This window comes from Nyctereutes procyonoides, unplaced genomic scaffold (genome assembly GCF_905146905.1).
Source record: "Nyctereutes procyonoides isolate TBG_1078 unplaced genomic scaffold, NYPRO_anot_genome, whole genome shotgun sequence".
Lineage (NCBI taxonomy): Eukaryota > Metazoa > Chordata > Mammalia > Carnivora > Canidae > Nyctereutes > Nyctereutes procyonoides.
This window is the reverse complement of record NW_026575044.1, coordinates 49,709,673-49,735,554: the sequence shown is the minus strand read 5'-3', so window position 1 is coordinate 49,735,554 and position 25,882 is coordinate 49,709,673. Positions and strand designations below refer to the sequence as shown.

Here is a 25,882-nt window from a genome sequence, read left to right as displayed (position 1 = left end):
CCTGTGGATCAAAAGAAATATACTCATTCCAGTGGATAAGCTCAGGTTTGTTTCCTTACTTGGTCGGAGTTAGGCACCCCCACAACTGCCAGTCCCTCTCAGGCCCTGACATTGCACATTATTTGGCCAACAGCACCATCCCCCAAGCCATGTGTTCTGTTGGTGGTTCTGGTGTGGGGTCCAAGTAGCTTCACAAGGTGATTGGCTTTCTCCATCTAGCAAGCCAAGAGTAGCCCAGAGCTGATGGCTTGTAAGCACCTAGAGGACAAAAGTTCTCTCTGGGCATAGGATAGTCTATGAAGGCTGTAAGGAGAGGAAAAGCCAGGTAGAAGCATGAGCCAAATGCTTTGCTCTATGAAAGAATATGCTCTCAGTAAGGAAGGGAAGAGATTGTGGAATCTGCAGACACAACATTATGTGTACCAGGAGGAAGGAAGCTCTTGAGCCATCATAGTGCCTAAGCACTCAAAGAGCATTTAATTGAAGTGTGTGTGGAATTTCATGGTAAAATGAGAACTTCACTATAGTATGAACTTATTGAACAACCAGTCTCACCAAAATTATTGACTATGAAAAATGATTTCTTATACAGTCCAATAAAGGTGATAATTAAATAAATAGTTCATACTCGGCCTTGAAGTAGGCATGAAGAGAATTAGAAAGAAGTGTAAGAAATGGTCTCATCCTGAATTGCTCACTCATTCTCAAGTAGACACCCCAGAGTTGTCCATGTGGATAATGTCACTATGGATAGCTTTTGCATTATCAAGGAACCCAAGTGGAGAGACCATGTGACTGGACTGAAATAGAGATACCTACTGTGGAAAGCAGGTTGCATCTCGGTGAATCAAGAAGGTTTACACGAGGAGAGTAGAGAGTCTGTGAGGGGCAGGGACAGGAAGAAGGATGAGTAGGGGGCGTGGCCTGTGTAAGGCCGCTGAGCAATCTAGTTTGGCTAGAGTAGAAGACTCATATCCTGAAAACAGGAGAAACACCCTGTGTTCAGATTTGTAGGCATACAAATGGCCACAGCTCCCTCAAGGAGTGTTTGTCTTATGTTGTTTATTTATTTATAAAAATATTGAATCTTTGTTTAGGAGAAACTCTTTCAATAACCTAGCCATAATCCCATAAATCGGTGATTTGGTAATAGGTCTTGGAGTGTTAAACATAATTTCCCAGAATTTCAAGCAAGGGGATTCACAAAAAAAAAAAACATTTCCTCTGCATCCAGCAGTGTTAATTTTATCCTTGCCATAAATTTTTCTATTAGGGAAATTCCCTGGGAGAAGAAGCCAATGAGCAGCTTCTGTGGAAATGCCATAGTGAAATGCTCAAGGACCTCTGGGATCATCTTTCTTTTTGAATGTTGAGGTGTCACAGAACAATGTCTACCGTTTAGGATATTTGTATCAAGTGCCTCCTAGGTTTGGTTGCAGTGTTTCTTTCTTTACTTTGTCTCGGATGTTGGTTTTTCCTCTTTGGTCATTCTAGATTGCCTTTTCATTTCATACTCATTTACTCCAGCTTGCTGTCATGCTTGCGTGCACCTGCTCTCTCTCTCTCTCAATCTCTTTCTCTCCTTCAATATCTCTCTCTCTCTCTCTCATTGGGTTAAGGTATACCCAATTATACCTCTCATTGAGATATAATTTATGTTCAGTGAAATTCACCCCCTTTTAGGTAAATAGTTCTGAGTTTCACAAACATATGTACCCACCACCACCACATTGAAGATATATGACATCTCCATCATCCCAGAACGTCTCCTTGTTTTCCCTTGTAGTCAGCCGTATCCTTGCTCATCCACTGATCTGATTTTTGTGTCTGTGGTTTTATCTTCTCCAAATTGTCCTATGAATGGACTCATGCAGCATGTGACCTTCTGTGTCCGGCTTCTTTCACTTAGCATACTACTTTTCAGGCTCATTCACAGAGTTGAAAGTATCTGTACTTCATTCCCTTCTTTTGCTAATCGCATTCTGTTGTATAGATGATTGTGTAGATCACAATGATCTCTTGACCAGTTAGTGGATGTTGGAGTTATTTTTAGTTTTTGGTGATCATAAATAAAGCTGGTAAAAAATTTGCATCTAGGTCTTTGTGTGAATATATATTTTTGTTTCTCTTACCCTGGGAGTCTCTAAATTGTCTATTTTGCCTTCAAAAGTCTGCCGGCCAGTTAATGAATTCTCCATTACTCAAAATGCTTACTGAACAAACTTCTGACAACTAAATCACATTTTAACTGCATGGGGAAATATATTTAGAGATACTCTTTGGCAATTATAATTTTTGCTTTACAAATTTATATTTTCATTTTTTAGATTTACTTATGGGTACACTTTTTGACAGTTAAAAATTCAGAGATTTTTTTTTGTTCATGTGATTGCTAAATTTATTCCTGGAGCAATTTTGATTTGTTTTATAGCTTAGTACTTATTATAAACTTCTAAGGTTTATTATAATTTGCTTGAGTATAGATACACATCGCTTACCCACAATCTCAAATTCAAAAACGATCTGAAAACTTAATGTTTTAGAGCCCAGTTTGTCAGTGGAAAAACCTAACCTGACCTGAACTCACCTGGTAGCTAAGGGACCATTGCAATTAGTGTGGGTCATCGCAGGTGTGTATTTGGATGGGGCCACTCTCCTAGTGCTAGCTGCCAGTATTAAATCATATAGTAAAAGGTATCTCTATGAGGTCTGGAAGAGTATGAAATTTGAAATATGTTTGACTCCAAGAGACTTGGAGAGAGAATATGTGTTATTTTTGTCTGTTTTTTACCTGTGTATCATCTTCCTCTGTGCCCTATACAACTTCTCCACCACCTGTTTGATAGAATGTGCTAGAGAATCATTTTCAAGCTTTTTCTACTGTGACTACACTAGTACCCTTTATGTCATGATCCAATGCAATGCAAATGAATTAGTTGCAAAAAAAAAAAAAAAAAACACTTGCTACTCTTACCACCTGCAATATGCTCCTCCTCTATTTTTGTTCCACTTTATTCTATTGCTTCATGAGAAAGAAAATGTTGGTTGATGGCCACTCAATGAATTTGATAATGAACTAATTAGTTATGACTTGCATTTGCAAAAAACATTGAGCTGGAAGGCAACACCCAGCATGACATACAGAAAGCTAGAAGCAGATTAGTAGAAGTTAATTCCTCTTTTGGCTGCTTACTATGAGACATTACTACAAATGACAAATGCTTGTACTTCATGGCATTTGCAGACTGTCACATTGACAAATGAGAGCTGCTCTACCTCAGAAATGTGTGTGGATTAGATTCATAATCCTTACACTTGAGATCAAGCAAATGGACACCCTGAGGCTGAGTATCCTCCAATAACCTGGAGTCAATTCCCAACTTCCAGACCGAGTAGATTTTACCTGTTCTCCATCTTGCCATAATTCACAAGATCTTTGCAAGCCAATTAGTAGGAATGTGTCAACCAGGGCTTGTGGGGGACCAGAGCTGCTCAGTGATGCAATAAAGAATTTATTCCAGAAACTAGGTTGTATAAATTGTGGGCGGAGCTAGGGAAGTGAAGGTCTGAGGGGAGAGACGGAGGTGACCTGGTGCATCTGAGAAGTGGGCACATCCAGATCTTGAAGTGGGACCTGGTGAAAAGCTTCTGGAAAAGCTTAGCTTTCCCATGGGAAGCTCTGTCCGTGCATTCACCCAAGCAGGTGGTACTGGGCCTGGTTCCCTTGGCCGGTGGGGACCAGCTTCTTGGAGGAAGGGCTGGGTGTGGAGTGGAGGAGAGGGACAAGGGGACTTGTATACACTTCTCCCTTAGTCTGTCACTGCATCCAGTTCCAAGAAGACCACAAACACAGTGGCCCTGCTTCACTTGCACTCTCTAGCTCACATGTGGGTATCTCCTAAGACATTACTGATTCAGAACTCTGCAGGGCAGCGTCAGGATTCCAGAAACAGCCTCACCTTAACCAAGTTGAGGCAGCACAACCCAGGAACGAGGAGGTTCCTCTAAACTGCAGATTATTAGTCCATATACCTTTAACCACTGGCTCCAGAAACCATACTGTAAATACTCATCATTAATTTCTCCAATCTGCAGAGACATTATAATCACATTTTCTCATTCGAAGGGGTCAAGCATTTGGTCCAAGGCCTGAAAATAATTCATTATCAAAACAAAAAGATTGTTCAATCTGACCTCACCAAACTACTCTGACTTATATTTAAATAGGCTGTGGTTTAGATTAATTTGCGGCTGTTTTCCTTAAACATTGCTCAGTGGTACTTTGTTCAGTAGGCAAGTCTCAGATTGGGTGGGTGGATGGGTGGGTGGGGACTGAGGGAAGGTGGAGGAACATAAAGCAGATTTGGAACTCAGAGTATTGTCTGTGATGGCAGTGCCTCTGCATGTATGGGCTGACCCAAAGGTATTGACATCTCTCTTTCCTGTTGTTGCTTCTTAAGTCTCCCCCGTATCAAAAATCAGTGAGATCCTTCCCATCTTTCCTGGCTTCCCCATCTTTCCTTCTTCCCCTTTGCAATCAAGCATTTAGATGTTGGCGTCTGCAAAGTATGCCTTTAGGGTAAAGGGCTGCCTTGATGTGCTGGCTGCTGCAGCAGGCCAGTGTGTGGCAAAGCTAGGGAGTGGAAAGAAGGCCTCTTGGAGGTGCTGGAGGCAGTATCCTCAGTGACCCTGTGCCAGGTAGATGAGGCAGCTGGAATGAGGCAGGTGGTGTGGTTTGGAAATTAGTTCCATTAAACAAAAAAAAAATGATGAGCATATAACTAAATATATAAAGCATAATGGGACCTGGTTTCTCACTATCTGAAGGAAGATTTATAAACATGGAAGGCAGAGATCAGAAAGAATCCTGAAGTGTTTAATTAAAATGGAAAGTATGAGAAGAATTTGTGTATTTTAAAAATATATGCACACAGAAAGATACAGAAATCATTATAAACGTACATTTATGTGTGTTAAAATAAATACACCTCTCTGTTTACAACCCTGTTGAGTGGGGTGGCCCAGAAACAATGAGCATGCCAAGCACCAGACTCCTGAGAACCCAGTTCTGAATACCATACTCCACTGAAAGAAGAACAGGGCTCTGGGTTCCAGAGGGTAGAAGGGCTGGTAGAAGAGGAAATAGAGAATGGGCCTGAAGCCTTACTGTGACAGAAAGTAGGAAAATGCTTAATGAACCAAAAGGATGTCATAGAAGCCAGCGTCCAGAGATTCCCCCGGTTCAGAAGCAGTCTGAGCATCAAAACCAATAACAGTAGTTTCAAAAAACAACCTATCTAGTAAACTAGGAATTCATGGTCCACGTTGATGTCAGTTGGCTAAGTAATTAATTAACTGGGAATAAGGCATAAAGTGCTTTCTTGGAGTGGACACCAATTAATAAGGAGCGGCACAGCTGACCACCTTTGGCAGCCATCATGATGGTTGTTGATCCTGGCAGGAGTTGCAGATGACGGCTAAGGTTGGTAGATGGAGGTTTCACAAGGAATGGGATTATTGTAATTCTGAAATATCTACCAACAAAATATGAGCCAAATACAAAGAGGAAAATGGCGATAGTAACCCAACCAAATGATTCAGGTGGGATATGTTGAAATGACATGCCCAGTTTGGCTATTGTGGACATTGCTACTATGAACATTGGGGCGCAGATGTCCCAGCATTTCACTACATCACTATCTTTACGGTAAATACCCAGTAGTGCAATTGCTGGGTCATAGGGTAGCTCTATTTTTCACTTCTTGAGGAGCCTCCACTGTGTCCTTTGACAGATGAATGGATAAAGAAGAATATTACTCAGCCATCAGAGAAGACACATACCCATAATTTGCTTCAACATGGATGGAATTGGAGGGTATTTTGCTGAGTGAAGTAAATCAGTTGGAGAAGGACAGTCATCATATGGCTTCACTCATATGTGGAATATAAGAAATAGTGAAAGGGATTATAAGGGAAAGGAGGGGAACTGAGTGGGGAAAAATTAGAGAGGGAGACAAACCATAAGAGACTCCTAACTCTGGGAAACAAACAAAGGGTTGCGGAAAGGGAGGAGGATGGGGAGACAGGATGACTGGGTGATGGGCACTGAGGAGGGCACTTGATGGGATGAGCACTGGGTGTTATACTATATTTTGGCAAATTGAATTTAAATTTTAAAAATGTAAAAAAGAAAAGAAAAGAAATAACATGCACCCCTCCTGGTACACTGAGGACAGCATCATTTATCTGGTGATTTTCACAAGAAGCACAAGCCAGGTTGAAGAGCATCTTACATAATGAAGACTGTACTCAGTCACTGCCCAGGGATGAAAAACGTAGAATGACAGACTGAGATCTTGTCCCAGATGGAAGGAGACTGGGGAGACTCGACAGCTAAATTGTTTGTTCCGCTGATCAAAGATTATTGGATCAATAAATGATATAATATTTTGATGGGTTAATCTAGATTTTAATCACTCGGAAGTTTTTTTATATTTTGAGGTCACCCCAACCTAAATTGTTAACCCATAAAAATGGTAGTGTGCTATGCCTGTTAGGTTAATAATACCCATGAATTTGGGTTAATTAATTAAAGCTCCACAGGGTTTTCTCATCATATTGTATTATTCTCACCTCTTCACAGGAAGGTCAATTTCACTGATTGAAAGTAAGAGACAGTCAAACCCTCGTGTAGCCATTCATACACGTCCTTATTTAGAGAACAAATGATTATGCTACCTTTGCACGGTCAGGATACCGCGGCCGTTGAACAGATGTCACTGGGCAGGCAGTGCCTCCAACACTGGAAATGCTGGGGGTGATGTTTTTGGTAAACAGGAGGGGTTTATGTTTGCTGAGTACCTTTTACTTCTTTTAATCTTTCCTTGGGTGCATACCTGTGTTGGGTTAACAATGGGATTGATAAGTATTTTATTTTTGGATTAATTTTATCATATTGTTAACTATCAGTGGTTTATCCGTTTCTGATATAAGCTTATGCAGGGAGAAATAATTCTTGTTACTCATACTAGCATTGTTGCTTCTATATTTAAGTAGATTAACCCAGTGTAACATTAGGAGTTAATTTAATATTGTTGGAATTAAGTCATATTAATTGTTGAGGTTGAACGCTTTCTCAATTGATGGTTGCTTTTAGGCCAACTACGGTAGTATTAATATATACTCTCTAAGAAAGGTTGTATCCTTATTCTAAAAAGCTGTACTTTTTAGATTATATTTTAAATTTACATTAAAATTCTAATTTTTTAGGTAAATTTAAAGTTGAACTAAAATTCTGTTTACTGTGTTGGACAGAAACTTGTACCCTCCCCAGGAACATGCAGTGTTCCTGCATGTTCCTGGGGAGGCTCCTGGCCCCAGAGGGGGAGGAGGCATTGTCAGCACATTTGCTGGAATAAGAATGGGGTCTGCCATTGGATGGTAGCATGTCAGTGCCGATGTCCCGAGTGGGAAGAATGCATGGTGGTAATGCAGGAGAGTCCTTATGTGGGAGAAGTTCTCAGTGGTGCAGAGGGAGGGAGTGACACAGATGGAGATATCTGGTCCTGATACCTGGTCCTGATTAATCCCACACAAATGCACAGAGCACATCAGCCCACCCTCCTGTACCCAGACTGAGCTCCTGCTTGCTTGATTTAACCACATTTGCAGTATGTGTGTCAGGCACGAGTGCAGTAAGATTAATGTGTCAGTCCCTCAGGCTGCTTGCTGTTTGCCCATTCTGTCTCGTTTAGGGTTTTCTTCAGATCCTGGACTTATTCTCCAATGGATGCCTTGGACTTGACATCTCATTTTCTCCCTTTCTAACCTCACACACTTGAATAGGAATAAACACTGGTTCTTTTTCATCACACCCCACTGCTCTGGCCACTCCCAAGTATAGCTTCTTCCATTCATCCACAATTTGCCTGATGGGGAGGTGGGTAGGGGTACAGCAAGCACCTGTTTATTGTCATGGCCTTATAAGGGATGTAATATTTTTTCTTTTATGGTATAGGAAATTGAGAAGTTAAATAACTTGCATATATACACGTAAAATCAAGTGGCTTATAAATAATGGTCAATAGCCCCTCAAATACCTTGGCATTGGTGTTTGCGTGTCCAAATGACATTCAAGGTCATCCCTGGCCTGGACCCTACTACCTTTCTTTTTTTTTTTTTTTAAGATATTTATTTATTTATTTATTTATTTATTTATTTATTTATTTATTTATGAGAGAGAGAGAAAGAGAGAGAGAGAGGCAGAGACACAGGCAGAGGGATAAGCAGGCTCCACGCAGGGAGCCTGATATGGGACTTGATCCCGGGACTCCAGGATCGTGCCCTGAGCCAAAGGCAGGCGCTAAATGGCTGAGCCACCCAAGGATCCCCCCCTACTATCTTTCAAGCCTGCTTCCCACCATACATTTTCATCTTGTGGATCACAACAAAGTCATTTTGATTGTAATTCCCCAGCCACACCATTTCTAGTTCAGCTAGCCTTCAAACCCCATCTCAGACTTGGCCAGCTGAGAGAACAGTCCCTATTGCCTCCTTGACATACAGAGTCAGTTCTTCCTTCTCTTTTGCTAACACTTCCACACATGCATAATGTTGTGTTCACCCATATGCAGGAATTCATTTGCCTCCTATCAGCTTCTTACTATACAAAGACCTTGCTGCAGGCAGGCGCCGTGTCTTTCTCAGTCCCGTCTGCCTAGGACCTGGCAAAATGCCTGTGACCTGATACATGCTCATACATACTTGTTGAATTAAATTAGCAGGGATGGGGTTCAATTCAAGGTCTTCAAGTCCAAAGTTCATGCTGTTTTCTTTATTACACATTCACTTCCAGTAGTGACACACAAAGCCTTTTTGCTTTATTTTCAGGGCCAGTGTTTATGAGGAGGATAAATGTGCTACTTGGTTGCAGCCACCCATCACATGTCTTACTTTCTTTTTAACAAAATGAATTTTAGTTCATTTTTTCCAGGCTTTCAACACAGTAATTCAGGCAAGAGGGAACACCTGATCTGGCATGTTGTGTCTACTGCCAGTGTAGTTTAAGGATGGAGATTTCTGATGGTTTTTAATGTTGTTCTTGTAACCCCTATCTCCTCCAGAACCTGGTAGCTCACCAGCTGGATAGTGTGACCCATGCTTTGTTTTTAACTTGGAAGGCAAGTCACTTTAGGATATGCTCCAGGTGCTGAAGCTCTGTTTTTATGAATGTTATGATGGAGTTTTCGCTTTTGTTATGAATAAATGATGTGGAGACTCCAAACAGTGATCTATAGGAATTAGTGTTGTTGATAGAGGACAGACTATGCTCGGCAAGATCAGAGGAAATAAGAAAAGGACAAATCCAAGAGGCAGGGCAGATATAGTTTCCCAGTAAAGAACAGAGGACAGCTGGAGGCAGTTCTGAGGTCGCTGCATTTTTATCACTATTTTTGACAAACAGTAAGAAATGATGTCTGAGAGGCTTTTGCCAGGACCTTTCCTTGGTGATGGCCCTGTCGTGGTCACAAAATCAATAAAAAGGAGGCACAGGAGAAGCTCTCAAATGCTTAGAGAAGTTGACAGGAAGGGAGACCAGTGGATAGAATGGATGATCACTTACAGAAATGTTTCTATCCACAAGCTCGAAAGAGCACGCACATTATTTTTTAATGGGACAAGTGCCGAAGATGAGGTTGAAAATTCAAAGTAACAGAAACTGCATTAGCAAAAATCCAGAAGTTGGAAGGAATATGACCTTACCATATGGTGGTGAGGCCCCTAGAAGAAGACAGGTTTAAGAGGAACCAGAAATAAGCTTGATGATAGGGAACCTTGAAATCAGGTAGAGGATTTTGGACTTGATGTTTTAGGGTATTTTTTAGAATTTTGCCCCAAAGAGTCACACAGCAAAAGGAGTGAATTTTATTGTTATTTCTTTGGGGTTTTGTTTTATTTTGTATTTTGTTTGTTTTAGTTGGTTTTTTTAAAGTTTTTATTTGAATTCCCGTTAGTTAACATACAGTATAATATTAGTTTCAGGTGTACAATTTAGTGATTCAATACTTACCTACATCACCCTGTGCTCATCACAGCAAGTGCCCTCCTTAATCCCCATCTCCTATTTCACCTGTCCTGCTACCCCAACTTCCCCCCTGTTAACCGTCAGTTTGTTCTCTCTAGTTAGGAGTCTGTTTCTTGGTTTGCCTCTCTCTTTTTTTCCACCTTTGATCATTCGGTTTCTTTCTTAAACTCCACATTTGAGTGAGATCATATGGTATTTGTCTTTCTCTGACTGACTTATTTCACTTAGCGTAATAGTCTCTAGCTCCATCCATGTTGCTGCAAATGGCAAGATTTCATTCTTTTTATGACTGAGTAATATTCCATTCCAACCAGCTCTCTGGGGGGAAAAATGCCATATTAGCAACATTTGCCAGCTTCCATGACGTAAATACTCCCACAGTGGTCAATTTCCAGCTAGTAATAAACATTGTCATTGAGCACAAAGCTGGAACCAGCAAGCTCCCGCACATTCCTGAACGGCTGAGTACATAAGAATAAATTTGGAAGTCTCCTCTCCCTTTTCTTTTCCCTCCCCTTCACTTCTGTGAATGCCTTCATCAAAGTAAGAACCTTAGGATTCTCTTAATTGTCCCTCTGCCTCATAAATAACAGAAGTGAAAAGCCATCAATATGATCATTTGAGAATGAATGTGTGTTCCAAATGGAAAATAGCAATTTCTCACAATGAGATAAGTGGATTAAGATATTCTAGTGTTTCACCTTTAGGATAAAAACAGTCCTGCCACTAATGTAAAAAAAAATCCTGAAAATCCAGCATCAACTCATACCTTTAGATAATTAGAAATTGGCATGCAATTGCTATTTTAGTGGTAGAAAAGTTTCTGACTTCACAGAAGTGAGCTATTTGGCTTCTCCAATGCATCAACAACTGTGGAATCCCTTGATTTGAATATTAAAAGTAATTCTTAATAAATAGTACATTTCTTTCCAGAATTTCTCATCTATACCTTTCTTCCTTTATGTGAAATTTAATACTTCTTTATGCAACTTGCTATATAAAGTCATATATTTAATAAAAAGATAGCCTCCATACATATTTTTAAGTTGAAATCAGGGTTTTATCTCTTACGTTAAGGTTTTACTATTAGATATACATTCACTTTGTCTGTTCTTAAACTGATTTATGAAATCTGAGTGACTGATGGACCTCAATCAGAGTACTTAAGCTTAAGAAAAACAAAAGTAGTCCGACTCTTCGTGTGTGAACTTCAGAGGCCACAAGAGAACTAGATAGACCATACTAATAGCTTGCATTCATTTAAATAATGTTCATTGATATTTTCAGCATTTATTAGAATTCCTTTGAAGTTAACCTTTCTACCAACTCTGAACCAAAGGACTAACCTCCCAAAAAGAGTTGCATACGTGAAATTATTCTTTTTGAACTTCTGGAGAGGACTGTGGTTGCACTTGTACCTGGATGCTGCTTCTCAGCAATACCTAAAACTCCAGTGTTTTTCTTCTTTCCCAGTCTGATGCAATTCACTGCCCCCTTATCATGGATTTTCCTAGTTGAAATGAAATTTTTGGGCCAGGAAGACCCTAAGAAATCATTTTGTAGATGAAAAAAACTGAAACTTGGAAGAATGAAATGGTTTGCCCATGGAAATACTCACATGCTTCACTTGTTCTCTGGACTTGGCCAGGAAGGATGGTGATTGTATTTGATTAATGAGTCATACCTAATATAATCATGGTCATTAGAGCATCAGTTGATCATTATCCTCTGAAACCATAACACTCCTAGAAAAAAAAAATATAGGCCATAAGCTTCTTAGTGTTGAATCTTTAGATCTGACTCCAAAAGCAGAAGTAACAAAAGCAAAAATAAACAAGTGGGACTACCTGGAACTAAAAAGCTTCTGCACAGCAAAGGAAACATCAACAAAATGAAAAGCCAATTCACCAAATAGGATAAAATACTTAACAAATCATTTGTCTGATAAGGGCTGATATCCAAAATATATGAAGAACTCAAACAACTCATTAACAAAAAATCGAACAATCCAATTTTAAAAAATGGGCAGAGGATCTAAATAAGCATTTAAAAAAAAAGCCATACAGATGGCCAATAGGCACACGAATACAGTCAACATTACTGATTATTGGGGAAATGCAAATCAAAACCATAATAATATGCACCTCACACCTGTTAGAATGGCTATTATCAAAAAGAAATGAATGTTGAGGGATCCCTGGGTGGCGCAGCGGTTTGGCGCCTGCCTTTGGCCCAGGGCGCGATCCTGGAGACCCGGATCGAATCCCACGTCGGGCTCCCGGTGCATGGAGCCTGCTTCTCCCTCTGACTGTGCCTCTGCCTCTCTCTCTCTCTCTCTCTCTCTCTCTCTCTTTCTCTGTGTGACTATCATAAATAAAAAAAAAAGAAATGAATGTTGAAGAGGATGTGGAGAAACTGAACCCCTCTTACACTATTGGTGCAGCCACTATAAAAAAAAATAGGATGGAGGTTCCTCAAAAAACTAAAAATAAGATCATGTAATCTATAACTAGCTTTCCACTTTGGGGTATTTATCCAAAGAAAATGAACAGAGTAATATGAAAAGATATATGCACCCCTATGTTCATTGCAGCATTAGTTACAGTAGTCAAGATTTGGAAATAGTATTCATGGATAGGTGGATGTTAAAGAAGATGTGATGCACCTATCTCCCCCCACACACACACACAATGGTATACTATTTGGCCATAAAAAAGAAAGGAAATGTTGCCATTTGTGACAAAATGAGTGGACCTTGGGGATAGTGTGCCAAGTAAAATAAGTCAGACAGAGAAAGACAAATGCCGTATGATTTCACCTCTATGTGACACCTAAAAAAACAAATCAAAGGAACAAAGAAAACAAAACTTATAGAAACAATATATTGGTAGTTATCAGAGGGGAAGGAGATGGGGGTGGGCAAAAAGGGTCAAGGAGGGATCAACTGTATGGTGATGGATGGTAATCAGACTTATTGTGGTGATCACTTTGTAGTGTGTTCAGATATCAAATTATTATATCGTACACCTGAAATTAATATTATATACCGATTTTACCTCAATAAAAAAGTCATTATTTTTTCCAGCTAAGATCATTGAGTTCGTATTTTTAGGTTACGAACAGGAAATTTAGGTAGCATGACTATTCCAATTTTTTTAAAAAAATATTAAGTACTAAAAGATACTTTGTACCTAACAACTGGCTTTCAACTGGTTTATGAACTTGAACATTACCAATATTTTATTTTGGGTTTCTATATAATAGTTTATTGTATCCATCTTCCCTACCCAGAAACATGTGTTTGTCATTTTCATGTCATTTTTTGTGCATGAATCCCTAAGTGATCTATATTCTGTACTTTTGCTTCTTCTTCTTCATTCCACGTTACGTTTATGAGATGATATATCCATATTCAGAAGCATTACACATGTTTTTGCACTACTTTATTCATTTATAATATTTATTTTATTTTGTGGAAGTATACTAATTTAATCTATTCATTTTCTTCTTGAAGGATATGTGGGTTATTCTCAGTTTCCAGCTTCCTCAATTCCTTTTCAAGAGGTATAACCACTCTCAACAAATAAGATCAATGTGACTAGATCAAGATTGGAAAGAATAGATTTGCCCATTTAAGAGAACATGATGTTTTAAGCAGTTTAGCATATACTTTTATATATGAAAAATATAATTGTTATATGCCTGAAACACTAGGATAACATTTTATAGGGAAATGTAGTACATTGATCTCATTAATTCATTAAAACAAGACTCCTACCCAAAACCTGGCTAGCATGATTTCAAATGTAGAATTTATTTGAAATAAAATTTAATTTACTGTTAATTTACTGTTACTCTATATGTATATTTATAATTAGTTCAGAGAACCTTATACAAAGATTTACTCCAGGCAATGCCACGTCCCTAGACAAATCTAATTCATTCTCTTGACTTTAGTCAACAGATATGGAAGGAAACTCTCAAGTGTGCCCCTTCAGCCATGATTTCTCTCTCAGGCACAAATCCCATATGTGGAATAAAATATTTCTAGCATGAAATATTGCCTCTGCACTACACCTCACACTTACCATGAAAACACGGCCTCCATGGCCCACTTCCTACAACCAAATCACATTCTCACCTACAGTCTCTCAGTTTCCTTGCTGATTATGTTCCTCCCTTACTCCAGATCTTTCAGTAATTCTAGTTATGTGGATTCTTTGCCAAAATCCAAGTCCAAACTTAACCCATCTTTTTTATTTTATCTCCTTTATATGCCTTCATAACCAACAATCAATTTCCAGGACAGTGTTTGGCATGTTGTAAATGCTTAATACATATTTTTTGAATAAATCAATAAAAAATTCTGTCAAATTGAACCATTTAATGTTCATTAGATACACTTCATATCTCTTGTTCTTGAAATGTTTTCTCCAACATATGTATTTAATGAAACCACATATATTTTGTGATTTATATTTTCTAATTTTGACAATTACATCTTTGTGTCCAAGTAACTGAAACTACTCATGAACACCTGATCTCTAGCTATTCCCAGGCAAAGCAACATTTCTTCCTGTCTGGGTTTGTGTTTTATTTTTCCTGAATGAAATTATCTAAATGAACTAAAACACCTAATTCTTCAGCAGTACTTTGCACAAACTACTGTGATACAAAGTAAAGTGTAAGTATTTAGATATAGCATTTATTCTGCTGGCCTTTACTCTGTGTGCACTGTACCATTTATATATGCATATATACATATATACATACATAAACATACATATATGTATACACACAACATGCAAATTGAGTATACATATATAGTTCTTGGATAGAGAGAGAGGAAGTAGGCAAGAAGCTCTCATATGGTAAGTAAGTGAGTGACATAAAATGTTAAGCATTTTATGATCAAATATGTGCAAGGTATGGCAGGCTTCTAAAGGAGGAAGTGGTCAAGGAAGGATGATGGAAGAGCTTCCAAGTGGGGATGTGAAAAGTGAGTTTGAGAGATGAGGAGACTTTCTGCTTTCCCCCTTATTGGTTTCCAGTCTATCACATGAGAAGAACTGGATTATTTCTAGTTACCTTCCAGCTTCATAACTTGCTGAGTCAATGGATGGATAGTTGGATGATTAGATGAGAGAATGGAATAAGATGCCACTGACTCCAAAAGTTATCAGAGACCATTAAACATCAAATTTGTAGGGATTAACTGCACTTTAGGATAGTTTCCAAATTATCCATTCATTTAAATAAAAAATGTAGACCAGGAAGCAGACTCTAACCCAACATTTCCTAAGACCTGGCCTGTGAACACTAGCTCAGTAAAATGTGATAGGCATCGGATAAAAATTTTAAAAAATGAATTTTGGTCAAATTAATTTGGGAAACACTGACTTAAATAAACTCAAACTTCTTATTTTACTACAGAACTCCCAGGTTCTTTACTACAATAATATGCATTGTGATTTTCTAACACTTATTTGACCAAAGACTTCTTTTTTCTTTTATCTTGCCTTGTTTTGTTTAATTCACAGCATTTCTAAGGACTAGCATTCTAACTACTCTACTTTAGTAGACACTGGTGTGAATAATGATGAAGGAAACTTGATTGATAAGATGATCCCCAAATGATATATATCAGTTAGACTGTGACCTGTTCATTGTACATGCTTTTCATTATATTCTTCAAAAGTTTGTTTGTTTCTGCAATGGTAGCTCTATAAATGCCCTGCTTTGTTAACTCAACAAGCCAAGAGTAGTAGTTAATAGGTTAGCACCTCTGTGGCTGAATGATTTCATTGCAAATCGGGGTCACAGCCCAATCCTTGATCCAGTAGCTGAATTCTATCACAGCGAGTGGAGTGATTGCTTTTGCAAACAGCATTCATTTACTCCCATAATATATGTATGCTTTAAAATGTATCTTTTGGGACCAAGAAACACAAAGCTGAGACTGTTGTCTCGTAGTGACTGTTAGCAGACTGGAAGCTTAATGCAGTCCACAGGTGAGAAAGGCATGGCTCTGCTCTGGCTTTCTAAGTTTCTGTGCTGTGGGGCAAGAAGTAGCTGAGGCTGCAGCTGGAGTCCTTGTCACCTTTCCTTTAAGAATCTTTTTCCCCGGGATCCCTGGGTGGTGCAGCGGTTTGGCGCTTGCCTTTGGCCCAGGGCCCGATCCTGGAGACCCCGGATCGAATCCCACGTCGGGCTCATGGTGCATGGAGCCTGCTTCTCCCTCTGCCTATGTCTCTGTGTGTGTGTGTGTGACTATCATAAATAAATAAAAATTTAAAAAAAAAATCTTTTTCCCCTCAACTCTGCTTGGTTGGTGCTTTTTGTACAATGTCACAGTCCATTTGTTTCCCATGAAAGGGATGTAATAATCTATTCCCCTAATCCACCTGATTAGGGCAAGTGGCTCTCTTGACCTTAGCCTCACACAACAAACATCCACTGAAGCCTGTCCTTTGTGTTCTGGTCTCTCTCCTGGATCCTCTCTTTCTTCTCATTGTAGTGATATTAATTTTTGTTTGCTCTGTTTGATCACCTTAAAAGTATACAGCAAACTTCTACCTTTGTCCTATGATAAAATCAATCATTAAATCTCATTGTTATAAGTGTAGTTTGAAGTTTTCCTAATTGAATTCTCTTCCTCTTACCCCAAATGAAAGGAATTTGCTATTTTTTAATACCTCTGACACAATCATATTTGTTTTCATTTATGGAGGTAAAGAAATCTCTTGCCACTTTCATGTTTCTCTGTTCAGAAGGGTTTAGAGCCATGTATAAAATAATGAAGCTTATGTGGGGCATGCTCCCTTCCAGACCATATTTAAAAAAAAAAAGCAAATTACACTGGTCTGAGTATTTTTTTTCCTGAAATATCGCAGATGAGAAGATTCTTTAAGTAATTAATATTTAACTTTTACACATTATTATAGTAACAAATACATGGAAACATTCTAAATGTACTACAGTAGTGAAATAGCTAACTGCTATCTGATCATGAACATGGTGATGTTTAAAAATCATCAGCGAGTTGTAAAGCTATTAGGGGTATATTAAATGAACTAATACTTTTCAAAACAATATATAATATATGAGCTTAGCATTGTAAACTCTCAAAATGCATGTCGAGGCACAGAGGAAGCTTGGAAAGGAAAGCCATGAAGGTACATACATGAGAATGCAGTGGGTGAGAGCATTAAATTTGTACCTAAAGGGAGCTTGAGTATACTACTCTCTCTTTATCTGTGTGACTTTAGGGAAATAATGTTATCATTTGTAGCCTTAGTGGTTTTTTTTTTTCATAAGTATAAGGAGGATAAATAACAATGCCTGACTCTTATGGTAGTTGGTTGGATGAAATAATATGTACCAAGCTGTTAACACAGTGATTGCTCAGTTAGCAGTAGATATTATTAACAGTGCTTTTATTTACCAAAATGTTAACAATGGTTATTTCTAGGTAGTGAAGGGTCTTGCCGTTTATTATATTTTATGTTTTGTCAAAATATATAATATACACAATATAAATGAATCCAGTATATATTTGATCATACACATGCCTAGTCCCTAAACGAGCTTTATTTCTAATAAACGTTGAGTCACTTTCATTTGACTCAAATGAGATAAAGACAAGGAGTAGTATCTCTTTGTCACAGAGGAGGAATGTATGGCCATGGGAAGCCCCCCAGTAGAATGCTGCTCGTCAGTGTTGGCCTTACATTTGAACCCAAATATTCCAATTCTAAGTTCACTGTCCATCCTCCAAGATTAAAAGAAGAAATGTACTAGATCTGCCTTTTTTGGAACAGTATGGAAAACAAAATCAACTACGTATTCAAAATAATGGAGAGGTCTTACATTCAAGGATTGCTATAACATTTTTTCTGTTTTCCCTCCAGCTTTGATTTACATGTAAGGTAACATATTTCTAGGCTGTTAGTATGTGTCTAGTTTTTAACTGCTTCAGCTAGATTGCTGACAGCTGTGTCTGGACTGCACATGTGGCTTATTTAATAACAAATGTGGTTCATTAGCATGTTTTAGAAGTGACAATTGGCTTAGGATTCTTTATAGTACTTCTGAAACTCCAGTGAAACCCTGGTACCTTCCTGAATCTTAGTAGATTACATAAGACTCAGAGGTTGATGAAAAGCTTTCTTGTACCTTCTAGGCAGAAATTGAGTATTGCTTTTTTATTTTTATTTTTTTTTTAAGATTTTATTTAGGGATCCCTAGGTGGCGCAGTGGTTTAGCGCCTGCCTTTGGCCCAGGGCGCGATCCTGGAGATACGGGATCGAATCCCACGTCGGGCTCCCGGTGCATGGAGCCTGCTTCTCCCTCTGCCTATGTTTCTGCCTCTCTCTCTGTGTGTGTGTGACTATCATAAAAAATAAAAAAATTAAAAAAATTAAGATTTTATTTATTTATTCATGAGAGACGGAGAGAGAGAGGCAGAGACACAAGCAGAGGGAGAAGCAGGCTCCATGCAGGGAGCCTGATGCAGGATTGGATCCTGGGACCCCAGGATCACTCCCTAAGCCAAAGGTAGATGCTCAACCCCTGAACCACCCAAGCATCCCAAGTATTGTGGGTTTTTTTTTTTAATTCATTAAGGAGATATGGGCATACTTTAAGATAGTTCAACCATAGAAATAGAAAAACGACTAAATTTCCTCCCCCTCCTTTTCTTTCCCTCCGTAGCTTAAAGGGAGCTGATGCTGGCAATGGGATCAGAGTGTTCGTGCCTGATATCGGGATGTTCATTGCCAGTCTGACCATCTGGCTCGTCTGCAGAAACATTGTTCAGAAACCAGTGACAGAAGAAACAGCACAATATAACTCAGAGTTTGAAAATGAAGAATTGGTAAATCTGACTTCATGCATCTATCCTCCTTCTTTGATTCCTGAGGGATTTAACCCTTACAATAAGTTATGTAAAAGTGAAATGTGCATAGCACTTAAGCTTTGGGGTGGTTGACCTCAGTGTTAACAGTTACCTTGCACAGAGCCCTGGTATAGTTCTGATGAGTAGGCATCCTCATCCACACCTTGGTCATGAGAAACCGGTTCAAGGAGCATGAGAGCTGCCCTTCATGAGACATTCATCCTGACCTGGTGTTCTTTTCACTCTCATCTAATATTATCTCAGAAGGTTAACCTTTTAAATTCATATTATAGCCCATTGTCTAGATACCTTAGTTATCACAAAATAATTTGAGAAAAAGTAACACCTGGTAATTTTAGGAGAAAAAAGCAGTTCCTCCCTGAAGGAAAGCTTTCTGGTCTGTGCACCTTGCTCTTCAGAGTGGACTTGTGGTAGCATGTTTTGATGAAGTTCTTTTAAAGCATTCCAGAGAAAAAAAATAGATATACTTTTGGAAAAGTGTAAGACTTGGAAAAAGATAAAAATAATGAGGAAAACGTGTGTTAATTTTTAGCTGTGTGTTTTAGTAGAAAGAGTTTAAGGAGGATCAGGAAACATGTTAGATCTCACTAGGTGTATGGACACCAGTTAGACAGCTCATCACGGTCCCCAGATCTGGTTCTGAACCCTGCTCTCTATTCTAATGACTGTACTTCCTTATGTGAGTTTCAGCAACACTGATTTGAAAAGTAATTGCTTTGGTAATTGAAAGATAAAATTTATAACGAAAAAAATACTAAAAAGACTTACTCTGTACATTTGACATAAGACACAAGTACCAGATGTTGTTATTCAGAGGTTTTGGCAAGAATTTTAACCTGCAGAACTGAAGTTAATTGAAAGAACTTACTTTGAGAGTGGTAATGATAAGGAGATCAAGGAAGACAGTTCTCAGTTATGGCAAATGAACTATGTGCCTCACAGATAAGCAGCAAATTGCCTTGTATTGTTATCAAAAACAAAACAATAAAACAAGGATATAATTCAACAAGTCTATACAACAAATCTATCAAAGATTATAAACATTCTAAATATTAATTATTTGGGGTTTTGAAAATACTAAATATCGTTATTATGCAGTTGAATTTCTTCTCATTTAAATTTGTTTTGGCCTCATTTAAGATATTAATTTCCATTCACCTAGTTCATTCCAGCCCACCAGGTGGCCCTGAAGGAGCAGGCTGGTGTGCGAATCTTTTGAGATGAGTCCATAAGGAAATATTTCTTACTTGTGAACAATCTGGCTTGAGTCTGAAAAGAATAGAAGCCATGGCCAAAATAAGTAGGAGAATTTATTTTGTTTTGGAAGGCCCCAACATATTTTCTCCCTTTTATAAATCTTGACATTTGCACTGTAGAATGTTTGGTTTTTGAGGATCCTTTGAAAGAATAGTATTTGCTGGCATTGTTTCTTCTTTCATTTATCTCAATGGAGAAATGGCAAGATTAATCCATTGGTGCCTGAGAGAATTTCTTTTCAAATCCAACATTGTTTTAAACTAGTAACTAATCCCTGGAGAAGACGGAGTCTTTCCTAATATTCCTCAACTTGATAATGAGGCTCAAATTTGCTGTTTTAAAGGGGATTGCAGATCCCAGGATTCCTCTTGAAAAGCCCCAGGGGAAGTCAGCGGGTAGGAGAATCTTGAACTGACACATCTGTGGTCTTGTTTACCTGTTCATTACAATTCAGAAGCAGATCTACAAATCATAAACTGGGAGAAAGATCCCTAATCTTAAATCTTAAAAAAAAATGAGTTATGTTATGAAAATTGAATTGTGTAGGAAAGGGTTACCTCTGCAATGAAGCACTTTGGGATTTCACCAAACTGCTGTTATCTTGTATATTTCTGTACTACTAGCTCTTTCTAGCTATTCAGATTTCAGGCTTTACTTTTTTTGGGAAGCAAATAGTATTCTAATATGTTATTAATCCAAATTTATGATAAATTAAATGTTTATTCAAATAGGAACTTTAGTCATGACTTGGTCAGCTTAAATAGTCTAACAAACCAAGTATGAAGCATAAAAAGAATATTTCAGTATAAGTATCCACCATCTTTTAAAAATTCATGGGTGCAACATTTGGATCCTGCTAACATTATTTGGAAATTCAGTTTGAGCCTCAAAACCTGTACCTTTCCTCATAATACCTAATGTCCATTAGGCTTCTACAGCATCTGCATTCTGGCACATAAAATCACCAACGGGGCTATACCTCAAGTCTCAGCTTTGAGGTTCAAGTTGCTGTTCTTTTTTAAAAAATATTTTATTTATTTATTTGAGAGACAGAGAGTGAGAGAGAGTTTACCAGCAAAGGTGAAGGGCAGTGGGAGAAGCAGACACCCTGCTGAGCAGGGAACCAAATGCGGACTCGATCCCAGGACCCTGGGGTCATGACCTGAGCCAAAGGCAGATGCTTAACTGACCGAGCCTACCAGGCACCCCACTATTCTTTTTTGGAAGAGCAAAAAACAAAGAATGATAGAATTCGATCTTTCTACTGTCCCCTTCTAATAAGGCATTTAGCGTCTCCCTTGAGATTTAGTCCAAAATCACCTGTTTTAAGTTTTCTAGATCCTGTCTTTTCAAGCACACAGACATGATCATCTGAAACATGGCAGCATGCAATACAGTAAGAAGCTGGACAAGTGCCCAGTTGCCCTACAAGCCTTGTGCTTCATGGCTTTTGCTGCCTGTCAAGGTCACTCTCAGGAACCAGGCAAGAACTTACTGTCAGTTGCCCCCCCCCCCCCAAATGCAGCACACTTGGTCCGTCTTCTCTGGGTTAAACACATTGACAGTTTAGGGGAACCTATCACTGTGGTGATTTAGGCTTAAATAAGAAGAAAGTTTTTAATTGGAGGAAATCATTGTCCTGTTGTCTTCAAAAAGCTTCAGGGGCAGCCCCCGTGGCACAGCAGTTTAGCGCCGCCTGCAACCTGGGGTGTGATCCTGGAGACCCATAATCGAGTCCCACGTCGGGCTCCTTGCATGGAGCCTGCTTCTCCCTCTGCCTGTGTCTCTGCCTCTCTCTCTGAGTGTCTCTATGAATAAATAAATAATAATAATAAATCTTTTTAAAAAAGCTTCAGAAAAGCTCAGTATTACAGTACGAGCTTCAGTATGATTATCATAGGGACAAGTTAGCTTTAGATCCATGGCTAAATGTATCCACCACTATCTTTCAGTTACCTGGACACAAGGTGAGAGTATGCAGCCTCTCTCATCCTCTCCTCTGAGAAAAACACACCTGAAGAGCATACCTACTTTATCACATAGAAAGGCAGGGGTGTTATATTATTGGACAGGTAATCGAGTGAACTTTGCATGGACGGGACTTGAAAATGTGCCTGATAGTAAAAACAAAGGAAAGAATAAGCAATCAGGAAGGCAATTCAAATATTTTTAAGTTATTAGACTAAAACTATTCCAAATTAAATACACCTTCATTTCTCTCCCATTCGTTCATACATTTAACAACATTTAACAGTGCATGCCTATTCTCTGCTTTATTTTTTTAAGAAAATCAAAGCTCCAAAGTAGACATTTACCCTTAACAATATGTCTAGATCTATGTTTTTAGAAATTCTCAGGATTTTTTTTTCTGTCCTTGGAATATTCGACAGGCAATTTTGTGCATTTGAATTGAAAGTAACACCAAATTGCCCACAAGGGAAACTTGTTTGGAGAGATTGCAGTGCCCTGGCACTTCCTGCCTCCACCCCCTCATCCTGTGCTCTGTCCTACCTCTCCCTGTGTTTTTCTGTGCCCAGAACCAGCTAGCTCTTTCCCTTCAGCCTTGAGGTTCACTCCCTGCTCTGCTCATTGCATGGCTAGTTCCTCCTCCATCATCAGGTGACCTCTTTCCTGTAGAGGCCTTTGCTGACCACTCTCCTGGATTTTCCCCTGTTCTCTGTCTTGTTATATCCGTAACATTTATCACACTCTGTAATTACCCTAGATACTGCTCTTTGTGTTGTTATTTACTTTCTATCTCCCTCACTAAATTATAAGCTCAGTGAGGGAAAGGGTCACATCTGTCGTGTTCGCTGTTGCAGCAAATCTTAAGTTAGCATAGTAGCTTGAGGTTGTACAAATAGTAATACTTATGTGCTTATCAAGTTAATTGGTTCAGCATGGATTAATTAACATGGAGGCTTGTACAAAGCACTCTGAAGTATAAAACTAAAGCAACAAACTGTAAAGCAGTCAGCCCTGGGCCAGGATTATCTGCAAAGAGCTGCTTCTCTCCCAAACTGGTAGAAGATTTGGCAGGGCCAGGGCAGACCCACACATCTGTCTTCAGTGATGTCTCCTTGCTGTGACTGCAGAGAAGGAGGAGTTTTTATCCATGGGCCTGCTTATTTATTCAGTACCTACTATGTGCCAGAATGGGCAAAAACTAACGTCTAACGGGGACTGTTCTTTTTTTTTTTTTTTTTCGGCTTTTTTCCCCAAGACATTTGTCCTTTTTTTCCATCGTGTTTGCTTTGGGAATAACTGGATTTGGGCATTCCAGATCCCAGTAATTAGACATAATCCTTTTCCTTCCTCAATATTCCTAGGATTTTATATTCTTATTTTATAAACTGTTACATATAACTTGGTTTATTTCCTCTGGGTGAGTGCAAACCTCTGGGGTGCCAGGGTGGATTCCCACCCTGGACGTGGCCCAGTGCTCAGAGCAGAGTTCAATCTCAGGAAAAGTTCTGAGAGGAGGGAGGAACAGGAATGGAGGATGGGAAAGTAATGCTGTGGATTCCAAAGCCACACCAGCACTGCTCAGCCTTTTAATAGTTTAATAACAAAGACAAACATTTTATTTTCATCTCAGTCCATCAGAAGGTATTATATGGGTCCTGAATCTTTCAGGAAATTTTAGAGCAGCAGGAAGGGCTGTGTGCCTTCAGAATGTTGCTTTTTTATCACTCCCTGAATTCTTTATTTCTAGGGGGAGCACGGGGTGTGTCAGTTAGAAGAGCTAAACTCAGCCGTTTCTTATAAGAGAAAATGGATGGTTCAGGTCAGTAATAATCTCTATAACTAGAGACAAACTGATTAGATAGTATCAGGATGTGTTTGTGTGTCTATGTGTTTTAATACAGACTTGGTTTTATGGTATATAATTAATTGATTTTTCAAAATAAACCTTTAAGATATAAGCCTTTAAAATAATGGTCAGTCCAATTTGGCTGCTCTCCATTATTGTTCATTTCCCTTTCAAATGATGTTCAGTTGATTCCCAGAGACTGGTGCAGTCTCTAACTTGACTTGACTTGAGATGTTTCTGAAGGTTCAGATGCAAGACATCAGAGTGTCCATGAGTCAGGAGAATGTCAATGGTGGCACCAGGCTCCACTGCTCTTGCAAGTTCAGAAAAATAATCTTCCTAAAACAAGTGTGAAATATTGGCTTATCTGTATGATGCTCTCCGGTTAGGCTTATATAATGTATGGTGACATCACAGAGACAAGGCTCTCTCTCTCTCTGCTTTCTCCTGCAGGCAGCACAGTGCCTGTAGCATTTGTCTTGTACGTGAGGCACCACACTTGCCTTTCCCTTCTCTGGGCTCTTCTGTTGAGATGAACCCATTCTGTAAAGATAAACTGTTAACTTTTAATAATAAACAATGAATAAACTACTCATGACACTTTAGAAAAACGTTCCCTTTGCCTCCAGATCTTTGGCTCGTTGTTTGTGACTTTAGTACACTCCATCAAAATGTTTTTAATAGCTTGGTTTTAGCCACAAAGAAGAAAGTGGATTCATCTGATGAGAAGTTCTAGGCTAACATGTCAAGGTTGACAGAAACCGGAAGGAGGTTCCACAGATAAACTTCAATGTATTTTCTAATTAGGGGGTCTGCCTAGCATATGATTCCAATGAAATGTTTGCAATTTTGCATAGTCTGCCGAGTGTGGAACCAGTGGATCAGCCATTGTGGATGGTAGCCTGTGCTTGGAACCTAGATTGGCTGCTTCAAAAACATGTAGGGGGACACCTGGGTGGCTCAGCAGTTGAGCATTTGCCTTCGGCCCAGGGCATGATTCCCAGGTCCAAGATCAAGTTCCACATCGGGCTTCTTGTGGGGAGCCTGCTTCTCCTTCTGCCTATCTGTCTGTCTCTGTATGTCTCTCATGAATAAATAAATAAAATCTTAAAAAAAATCATGTAGGGCTGCTGTTTGGTCATACAGATGCCTGAGATTTGCTCCCGAATTTCTCATTTAGGAAGTTTGAGGTGAAGCTAGGTACCTGTCCTCTTAAAGGATCCTGGGTGATCTTCATGACATACCCCAACCCAGGCTGAATCTTTGACTTCTCGGAACTAAGGAAAAATGGATGCTTGTGTTCCATCAAAACTAGCTGTTGGGTGTTCCTTGTCTGAGTTGTGTGGAAAGGCTGCTGGGCATGTGTCAAGTGTGGAGGTGGTCATGCAGGGAGGCAGCTGTGGGATGAAATGTGATGGCTGCTTGGTGCTCAGACCTTGACCCAGGTTCTGAGAAAAGTGTGGCGTTGCATACATGTAGCATCCCAGAGATGCTACGGGAATACCTGTTGGCACATTTGAAGGTGGCAACTTTTAGCAAAGGCAAGTTGAAGGATTTACATGTCTTTAAATAAGTCTTAGATGTTGACATTGGCAGTAATAATATGGATTTTTTTTTTTTGCCTTTCTAAACTGTAAAGTGTTCTCTCCTTAATTTCTAAGATCGCTCTGGAACCAGGGAAATGAAGGCCAGAGTCCAGTTGCGTTCCAATGCCGGGGGAGATTACAACTCCCACAAGCAAGGCTGCGTGTTAGTAAATATATTCGAGTGAGTGGACGCCGTTCCAGAGGATCAGTGTTTATACTTAACC

General features: G+C 39.1%; 1 protein-coding gene across 2 annotated transcripts in view; it reads left to right on the top strand.

Moving 5' to 3' along the window:
- PIEZO2 (piezo type mechanosensitive ion channel component 2) overlaps positions 1-25,882 on the top strand; it is a 447,149-nt gene that overhangs the window by 237,925 nt on the left and 183,342 nt on the right. For both annotated transcript variants that reach the window (XM_055324440.1, XM_055324441.1), the window contains exon 5: positions 18,797-18,959. In XM_055324440.1, coding sequence (XP_055180415.1) covers positions 18,797-18,959 — 163 coding nt within the window. The remainder of the gene's footprint in view (positions 1-18,796; positions 18,960-25,882) is intronic.